Here is a 10,515-nt window from a genome sequence, read left to right as displayed (position 1 = left end):
TGGGGAGACAGAAGGTTTGGGGTTAGATTGCTAAGTCTCTAAATTTTCTAAAGGAAAATCCTATAGAAACAGGACCTAATCTGAGTTTGCCATATCCCCAAACTACCTCATATCTAAGCCAGTTTCTTATCCCCAAACTACCTCATAGCAAAGCTTACAAGGCCCTTGCAGCACCTTGAATATTGATCATACAGAAATGAGTCACTGGAGCTTATTCAGTACTTGATGATATCTATCAGTAACAGATAGGGCTATTAAAACATGCAGAATTACACCCTTCCCAGCTCTTTTATTGGATTATTGGGGAACTTTAAAGAGAAAAACACATGTGAAAGAACTTTTAAAATACAGTGTCAAACACATAAAGATGACATTGTCATTACAGAGATTAAGTGACAACATTAAGGATGGCATTTTCTTTTTTTTTTTAAGAAGGAGTCTCTGTTGCCCTCAGTAGAGTGCCCTGGCATCATCATAGCTCACAACAACCTTAAACTCTTGGGCTCAAGCAATCCTCTTGCTTCAACCTCCCTAGTAGCTAGGACTATAGGTGTCCGCCACAGCGCCCCGCAATTTTTTGGAGACAGAGTCTCACTCTTGCTCGGGCTGGTCTTAAACTCCTGAGCTTAGGCAATCCACCCGCCTCAGCCTCCCAGAATGCAAGGATTACAGGCGTGAGCCACCACACCTGGCTGATGGCATTTTCTCCTTCCTGAAAGAAAAAAAGAAGCTTTTCAGGCTGTTTTAACAATATCCCCTACAAACAACAGTAACTTATTGTTCACAGTTCTGGACTCTGGGAAGTCCAAGATCAAGGTGACAGCTGATTTGATGTCTGGTGAGGGCTTACTCTTTGTTTCAAAACCATCACCTTCTTACTACATATTCACATAATGGAAAGAGCAAAGATTTGTCAAACCTGTTTTGTAAGTGCACTAATCTCATTTGTTAGGGCAGTGCCTTCATGAACTAATCACTTCCCAAAGGTCCTACTTCTTAATACCATTATCTTGGGGGTTAAGTTTCAGCATATGGATTTTGAGGGAACACGGACATTCAGATCCCATGGGTTATGAACATGGGTCTTGGAGTCAGACAAACCTGAGTTTAAATCTGGCTCAATCATTTCCTCATCCTAGGTCAGGGATTTAACTTTTCTAAGCCTTTGTTTCCTAATCTATAAAATGGGAACAATAATAGTATCTCCTCACAAAGTTATTTGCACAGTGTCAGGCACACCGCACATAGTAATGGTAACAGTTAACATTCTCATCGTTATCTTTAAGAATGGTCTAGAGAGCAGGGTCCAAACCCAAGATCACTATCCCAAATCCTTTTAACATCTTCTCTTCTGGATTGTATCACCCAAGATACAAGGTTCTGAGTTAGCCCACATAGCTTCCTGCAACATAATGGAGAGTTTCTATCCTCCATACTCACTAATTAAAGCTGTATATTAAGGAAAGCTGTCCCGGGCAAGGACTTCCTGGGGGGAAAATAAACTATAACTTGGGTCAAGTTACATGCAGAAAGGCAAATCCTTTCCCAGCACACGGAGAGGGGCCTATGCTGATTTGAGCGTGGTGCGGGAGACATTACTAGCATTCACTGCAGGCATGGCTTTTTCTCTTCTTGTTGTATGAACCTGAATAAGCCATTTCACTACTTTGGGCTTCTCTTTTCTTAACTATAAAATGAAGAAGGGGGAATGCTGGGAAGGGGGGTGGAGTTAGAAATTATCTCTAAATTCTCCCCAAGTTTTAGTTGTTATGATTTCATGCCTATAGACTAATTGATGCATGTCCATCCTTTGTTTGACCCTGGCAAATGTTTGTTAAAAGTTAGTTTCTCACTGAAGAAAATTCCATTAAAAAAATGGACACCCTCGTAGTCTCAGCTACTTGGGAGGCTGAGGCAGGAGGATCTTTTAGTGGAGGAGTTTGAGGTTGCAGTGAGCTAATGACATCACTGAACGTTAGCCCAAAGTGGTGAAACAGCTGATTCAGGTCCTCTTCTTGGTGGTTACGTCAGGCCCAAGATGACTCTGTGTCTAAAAAAAGAAACAAAAAAATTCATTAATAACCTAATTTCTCATGAAATTGCTAATTATCATTAAAGATGCCAACTGTGCTTTAAAAAAGCAAGTAAGCACTAATAAACTAATTTACTGATTGCTGGTAACCTTCACTTAAAGGGCAGGTAAAACTAACTTAGTGATGTTAAGTAATTTAGAAGCAGAAAACTGAAAGAAAGTTTCTGCTTGTAGTAATTAGAACCAGATGGGGCCAGTGAGATGTTAGTTTTTCTTGGAAGTAAGTGTTGAGTACTGTATTATCATAAGGTCCCTAAAGAAAGGTGTCACTTTGGAACAGTAAGCATATGCTGGATGCCGGAGACAGCCTGGGCTTCTCTGAATAGGTTTATTTGGCTGGAAAGGAGGGTGGGAGAGGAAAAGCATGAGTGTGCTTGTGGCACATCAGGATGGAGGATTGAAATGAAGCTTTTATCAGAAAATGATCTGAGGAGAAAATAGTGAGGAGTAAAAGGAATTAGGTAATGGGGAACCCCTTAATTAAAATTTTCCATTTCTATCCATAGGAGTTTAAAATTAGTATAAGAGATATTTGGGGATTTATATGGTTCTGGAAATAGGAGACTTTTTTTTTTTCTCTTTAAATTGTAGAGGGTGGGCACACTTTCCAGCACCTTCTCCAGACCCATGAGGAAATATAACCCATCTAACACAGAAAGACCACATCTGAGATGTGGTGAGAAGTCACTCAATTTAAACCCAGCCCTTTCCTTCATTGCTTGTTGTAGGAAATGTGCCTCAACACGTCCTCAACATAACTTTGAATTCTGAATTAGAATGGGGGGAAGAATAAAAAATATTTGTAAGATGCCCTAAAACACCAAGCCCACATTTTTGTTTAACTGATAAAAGCTGCGTGTAAAATCAAAGTAGTTATGACAGGTGGTGCAGAAAGAGAGTCGTATGATCATGGAGAGAATGACAGTCTCAAGAGACTTCATGTTTTTCATCCCCTGTCCTCCTACGAGTTGTCCCAGGCTCCCTGGTGCAGGGATCCAACCCCACCTTAAGGAAGCAGTACATGAATTGACCATCACTCTTCCTTTCAGCATCGCATTCTTCATGTTCTTTAACTTGAAATTTCATTATTTGTTTTTGTCCAACAAACGCTCTTTCCTTTGATCAAAATTTTAGTCAGTTTCTTCTAAGTCCGTTTGTTGACTAGGCCCAAACTTGGGCTCCCCTCCCAGTCCTTGTGGAGTCTAGTTTAAGCAACACTCCTGCTAAGTCAGTTTATCAAAAATCCCCCACCTGTGGTATCTGACCACCCTGATATCTCATCACCCTGGCCTGAATCCTGTCAAGTTATTTGGTTCGAAACTCCTTATCTCTGATGTTTCCTATTAATAATTTTCCATCTGCTGACCTCCCCCCCAACCCTGCTCCTTAATTATAAATCCCCACTGTCCTTGCTGGAATTGGGGAATCCAATTTCTTTCCCCTACTGCAAGACACTGTTGTGTGGTCCATAAACCTATGACCACAGCCACCCGCATTTAATGAAGTCTGCCTTCCATGTATAACAAATGTCATTAATAACTCTTTAAATATATCATATGCATTGGATGCTTTATTAAGTACACGTCTTTATTGAGCATAAGTCTGCACCTGTGTTCCCCATGACTTTTGGAGGCTTGGTTTCTGAATTATCCAAGAGGGCAATGCCTTCATAATTACTAAGTACGGGAGGCAATTCTCAATCCTCTTTTTAGCATGTGACACTATAAATATCTCCAGCTTTGGCTCCTGATTCTCTCTCTGCTCCTCTCCTACTTTTTGACTGCTCTTTTCTCGTGGTCTTCCTCTGGATCTTCCTCCCACCTGTTATTGCAGTCATTTCCTTAGACGTATCTATAGCCAGGTATTCACTTTTTTATCTGATTGATCTCATTCATTCTCAGGGCTACTCTTGGCTTCTAGAATAGTTTTTAAACACCAGTCCATGGACTAATTACATCAGAATCAATCAGGGCACTTGTTAAAAATACAGCTTCTCAGGGGTCACTGAGATTAAAACTCCTGGGATCCAGATATTAACATAATTTTAAGGAGAAAATCAACATTTAAGACTCTCCAAGGGATTCCAAGGAGAAGATAGGCAGGTGATCCCATTCTAGGAGATACTTTTATTTACTTTAGTCAGTCCTAAGGGTTTCCTAAGCTCTAGACCACACATTCTAACAGACTGCTGGTCACTTCAGCTACATAGTCCTCAGTCAACTCATCTCAAACCCACACCCAATTTGTTTTTGAGGCAGAGTCTCACTTTGTCACTCTGGGTAGAGTGCTGTAGCATCACAGCTCACAGCAACCTCAAACTCTTGGGCTTAAGTGATTCTCTTGTCTCAGCCTCCCAAGTAGCTAGGGACTACAGGTGCCGGCCACAAAGCCCAGCTATTTTTAGAGATGAGATCTTGCTCTGGCTCAGGGTAGTCTCAAACTGCTGACCTCAGGCAATCAGCCGCCTCAGCCTCCTAGACTTCCAGGATTACAGGCACGAGCCACCCTGCCTGGCCCCTCCCCATGCTTCTCACCACATACAGCCACTCAGGCGAGAAATCTGTTACCTGTAACTTTTCTCCTTTCCCCCCCTACATCTATTGATGACATAATCCAGCTGAACAAGTTTGTGAAATATCATCTGAATCTACCTGGTTTTTCATTGATTGCACTATGACCATCTACTTCACACCTTCATCTCTTTCTCAGAATATTTAGACTTCTCCAACATTCCAATTCTCTTATCTGTAATCCATCTTCTATTATTTCCATATGAATCATCATTCTAGGGAAGCGCCCTCTCATCGAAGTTTCTGACATGACAGAAATGCTCCATATGTGCGTAGTCCGATGTGGTGGCCTCTCCCTCCATCGGGCTATTGAGAACTTCAAGTGGTCAGTGGGAGTGGAGAATCGAATTTAAAATATAATTGAGTTCAAACTGATAGAGCCACTTGAATCTAGAGCCTACCGTATTGAACAGCATGGATCTAAAATATGGGTCTTTTCATATCCTAACCCATTGCTTTTAAGAAGCTCATTACCAGGGGGATAAAGTCTAGACTCTGGAGCCAGTACACTAGGATAATGACACTGAATGACCACCATAATCCAACTTCCTTTTCAGTTTCTATCACAACCACTCCCCATGTCTCTTGCACAAGTACCCTAGTGCTACACAACCTTGCTTTTCCTAAACAAGCCATAGTTTTTAAATCTTCCCAGCTTCTGATAACTGCTCTTTTCTATATCCTAGAATGCCCTTTCTTCAATTCCTTCGTTTCAATACTGAACACATTTTTTTCAAGGCCTAATAAAGAAAGCCCTGTGCTAACCCCCAATGGAAGGAACGTCCCCTTATCCCTGACTTGGACAAACCATTTAGCATCTCTCAGTCCAGTTTCCTGATCTGTGAAGTGGGGATGATAACATTTCTTCTTTTACAGAATTGTTGGGAGATTACTGCATTATTTAGACTTCCTCTAGGAGAAAGCATGCAATGAAACCGCTGCTATTATTCTCTGTCCTCCTGTAACATTTATCCCGAGGTACTAGAGATCTCTGCAGAGGAGACTGTCTTTAAGACTGTGAACTTGTTAGCCGCGTTCTTCATCATTGTCCTGCAGCATCTGGCACATCTTTTGACAAAAGCCTTGGCTGGCTGGTAAATAAATGAGTCAATTACTCACACAGGGGATGTCACAGAATTTTTTTAACTAGGCCTTTTTGTGTGTAAATCTTTAGGGAGGAGTAAAGGAGACATATACTCGCAGCAAGAATGAGAAAAAAGAGGATGCCATCAACTTTTCTTTTTAAGCATCAGATGTTTCTTGTTACTGCCCAGAAAAACTGGCATAAGCCTGTTCTTAAATCTGTGCCCCTTCGTATTGCATGACTGGCGTCTGAGCTCCAACATTTTGCTATTTTGGCTCTCCTTTCTGGGCCCCCTGGGTCCTCTGCCCCTCCCCCCTCGGGTACTAAGCTTTCATCACTGTCACCTAGGCAACAGCAAGGATGTCTCATTCCTCCCAGCTCTGCATAGCTAAACTCGAGTTGCCTTTGTCCACTGAGCGAGCTAAATTCTTTACGTGTATTCTACTAAATCAGTGGTCTTCTATACAGAACTTTAACCATTTTTCTACCTTAAAAAACGGATGTATAACAATTTCTTCTCTCGGGAACCCGAGAGAAGGCCCTTCATCCCTCTCCAATACGGTCCCTAGGAGCAAATATAAAATTTGCCGGTTTAGCCTTTGGACGTGTGTCCGATACCGTGCGGGTCAATTTTAAAGTACACAACAGAGCATTCATAATGGATTTCCCTTTTAAAAGCACAGTAGACCAAAAATAAACCTGACAAAGGGCAGCTGTAGAGTTTTAACATGTGGAAAACTCCACAGGCAGCAGTTATGTAACTGGAAAGAAACATGATAAATATTTCACACCGTTAGATGAACTTCCAACTCTGACACTAGAAAAAAGCAAAGAACGGAAAAACACACCTTAAATCTCCAAGGAGCAAAAAGCTTAAATGGAGAAGAGCAAAAGGCTAAAATCTGAGACCTGACTTCCAGCACGAGTCACGGTTGCTTTTTTTCCCTAGAGTCCGAGGTGGAGCCCGCGAACCCCGTCTCCTGGGAGGGGAGCGCCTTCCCTTCAGCTTTGCCCGTTGGGCAGAAATTTTCTAAAAAGCCTCCGTCCCCACGCTGAAAAGTCAAAAAGAAGTTTCGAGCCAGGGAGGGAGAGAAAGGAGTTGGGGCGAGGCAGGAGTTTCTCGACTCCTACACACCACGGCCCCCCGTGCGCCCTCCCCACCCCTCCCGCGCTCCTGCCCCCGGCTCCTCGCCCTGGGGACAGCTGGCCGCCCCGCGCAGGACCAGACACAAAGCCGATCAATCCCGGCCGCCCGGGGGCGGGGGACGACCCGCCGGGGCGCTCCCTGCGGCTGCTCGCCTGTCGCCGCCCCCTCACTAGGACCCCGCGGACACCTCGTCTGGCTTTCACGCCCTCCCCTCTCACCCTCCACCCCCACCCAAAAAGAGCAGCCCGGGTCCCCCGTCCCGGGGCGAGAAGACCTGCGCCCCTGGAAGGGGGAGACTGACATCCCACCCAGACCCGCCCCTCGGCTCCCTGACTCTGTCCTCTGCTCCCTCCTGGAAGTTCACGGGCCCCCTCCCGGCCTCCCGCGCTCCGGCCGCGGGGACCCTAGACCTCGGCGGAGCAGCCTGCTCGGGCCCCGGGAAGATGGCGAGGAGGAGCCGCCACCGCTTCCTCCTGCTGCTGCTGCGCTACCTGGTGGTCGCCCTGGGCTGTAAGTTGCTCGGGTAACTCTACCCCGCCACCCGCTCCTGCTTAGACCAGCCTCCCCCAAACCCCCAGCCCCTGGACGCGGCGCTCGCCGACCGCGTGTCCGGGGTGGGCTGCGGGCTGCGGGCGGCAGCGGGCCCCGCACCCAGCGAGCCGGGAACCCGGGCGCGGGCAGACGCGGGGGCGGGAGCCAGGGGTCTGGGGTCTCTTGTCAGTAGTCTCCGATGTGGTCAGTTCTGCTTAGAGAAAATTAAGAGCCTTCACTAGCCAGTTCTCGTCTACTTGCAAAGTTGGGGTAAGTTTTCAAAGACTTGGGGACGTGATTAGAAAGCAAAACTCACTAACTACTGGTGAGATGCTAAGATCCCGTGAAAGATGGCATCGCGCGCAGGCAGGGGCCAGCCGCGCCTTCAGCGCCCGGCGGAGGGGGCCGTGTCTGCGGCGTGGTCGCGGCTTCTTAGCTCCCAGCTGTGCGGGTGATAGGCACCGCACCCGCGGGGCGAGGACTGGGGAGCTCGTGGCTGCCGAGCCGGAATTACTGTGATCCTCTCCACCTGCACATCTACATTCAGTTAGAGAAGTCTGGTCTGGAGACTCCGGCCAGCTGCTGTGTCCTCAGGAGACGTCCCACAGCACGATTGTTAGAAAGATGCAGAAGCCGAAGGATCTAGTAGCTGGGGAGACGTCCCAAAGCCAATTTCACGGGCTGATTTTAAACAGGATTTTCACAGATTCTTGGCTCATGGGATTTAAAATCCCGGGAACGTTTCCTTTTGTTTTCTTCGCATTAACTTTTTAGGAAAATGGAGGGAATTACAGTGGTCCTTAAGCAATGAAATTCTTTCATTCCCATCTCCCCGTATTTTTTGTTTTTGTTTTTGTTTTTTAGTTCTCTCTTTTTTTTCCTTTTTCTTTCCTTTTGTAAAGTGCGTTATTATTGTTGTTATTCAAGTTCTGGTAATGTAATACTTATAATACTCAGAATAACCTGCGGGCTAATACAGTGATAGTTTCTCACGCTCTCACTGCCCAAGTGATCTTGCTCAGCTCAAATGATGTGAGCCTTTTGTCCCTTTGTGGGGGAGGAAGGTGCAGATAGTTTCAAGGAAGGGACATGTGCTGACCTATATCATAGAAGATCAAACTAAGAAGGCAGAGTTTCACAATAAAACCTTTTACAATTTTGAAGTATCAATTCCTATCATACTGAACACCAAAGAGAAAAAGTGCACAGTGGCGAAAGGCAACGAAGAGGGAGTCTGAAGGAATTGTAACAAATGACTGAGAAAGTTGTGTATTCCGCTGAAATCTTAAAGTTCAGATGAGAAAGACTGACTTAGCGTAGAATTGTTACCAGTTCAAAACAAAGAAAATTGTTTTACTCTGCTATTTACTCATCAGGGTAGAAACAGTACGCTCTGGTTTTGAAATTGTAGCCGAGAAAGGACTGAGAAACAAAGACTTAAATGAATAACTTTAGGTTAATATAACACGTTGGCTTGACGACCCCTGATTCCTACAGGGGATTAATTTGGAAGTGTTCTGGTCTTTTTCTGTACTGTTTCTGGATTGCCCAAAGGTCAGGCCTTGCAAGAGTGTTTTGTTGTTTTGTTTTTATGAACTTTTAAAACTTTAGAACACTTTAAAGAAAAATTGCAGTTAGTATAGGGAGTGCTGGTATACCTCACACCCAGTGTCCCCTATTGTTAATATCTTACACTAGTATGGTTCCCCTTATTCAGATTTTCTTCCTTCTTACCTAGTGTCTTATTTTTATTTTTGAGATGTTTTTTTGGCTCAGCACCTGTGGCTCAAGTGGCTAAGGCACCAGCCACATACACCTCAGGTGGCGGGTTCGAATCCAGCCGGGGCGCCAAACAACAATGATGCCTGCAACCAAAAAATAGCCAGGCGTTGTGACGGGTGCCTGTAGTCCCAGCTACTTGGGAGGCGGAGGCAGGAGACTTGCTTGAGCCCAGGAGTTGGAGGTTGATGTGAGCCGTGATGCCACAGCACTCTACTCAGGGCGACAGCTTGAGGCTCTGTCTCAAAAAAAAAGATGTTTTTCTCTTTTTTTTCTGATGTCTTTTTTTTTCTGTTTCAGGTTCCCATCCAGAATACCATGTCACATTTGGTTGTCATAGTCACATTTGCTTGTCATAGCTCCCTAGGGTCATGTGGCTGTGGTGGTTTCTCAGACTTACCTTGTTTCCTCATACCTTGACAGATTTGAGGAGTATTGGCCAAGTATTTTATAGAATATACCTCTATTTTCATTTCTTAGAATTTTTTTTTTCACGATTTTGCTGAGGATCTGGTATTTTTGGAGGACAATCTTAGAAGTAAAGTACCATTGTCATCACATTATATGCAGAGAACGTACTGTAAACTTGAATTATCATTGATGTTGATCTCGACCACCTGGCTGAAACCGTGTGCTGTATGTCAGGCTTCTCCACAGGTTATATAGTCTTTTTTTTTTTTTTAATTTCTATACTATGTATTTTTGGAAGAAAGTCACTATATGACTTAAGGGTCATGTAAAGAAGGAATATTATGCTCTACCTCCTCGAGAGTGGAGTATCTTTATAAATTACTCTTCTGTATGGGAGATGCGTCTCTCCACCACCCATTTACTTATTTATTTGCTCATTTGTTATATCAGTATGGGCTCGGAAATACTTGTTTTGTACTTTGGATGATAATCCAATACTGTCTTATTTACTAAAGGCTTAGTGGATTTCTTAGGCTATTATTGCATACGCATCTTTTTAAAAAGTTGTTTGGTTTTGTTTTTGAGGCTGGGTCTCACTCTGCTACCCAGGCTAGAGTGTGGTGGTGTCATCATAGATGACTGCAATTTCAAATTTCCAGATTCAAGCAATTTTCCCACTTCAGACTGTTCAGTAACTGGGATTACAGGCTTGCACCACCATGTCCCACTAATTTGGGTTTTTTTTTTTTTTTTTTTTTTTTTATAGGGACCCGCAAGCTGTCCCCCTGGGTAGAGTGCCATGGCATGACAGTAGCCACTTTGATTGAAAACTTAATGAGATGTGGACCTATAAGGCTCTGTCAATGTTTATATAAAACCCCTATTTTGGTTTTTTTTTTTT

General features: G+C 44.2%; 1 protein-coding gene across 1 annotated transcript in view; it reads left to right on the top strand.

Moving 5' to 3' along the window:
- The first annotated feature begins 7,165 nt into the window (after positions 1–7,165).
- Positions 7,166–10,515, top strand: part of JAM2 (junctional adhesion molecule 2) — a 68,937-nt gene continuing 65,587 nt past the window's right edge. The window contains exon 1 of the mRNA XM_003783900.2: positions 7,166–7,403. Within this exon, the coding sequence (XP_003783948.1) occupies positions 7,337–7,403 (67 nt within the window). The 5' untranslated portion in view covers positions 7,166–7,336. The remainder of the gene's footprint in view (positions 7,404–10,515) is intronic.

The sequence above is a fragment of the Otolemur garnettii genome, unplaced genomic scaffold (assembly GCF_000181295.1).
Source record: "Otolemur garnettii isolate 467f Iridium unplaced genomic scaffold, OtoGar3 scaffold00009, whole genome shotgun sequence".
Lineage (NCBI taxonomy): Eukaryota > Metazoa > Chordata > Mammalia > Primates > Galagidae > Otolemur > Otolemur garnettii.
Note: the sequence above shows the minus strand (reverse complement) of the source record. Positions and strands in the feature narration are given on the sequence as shown.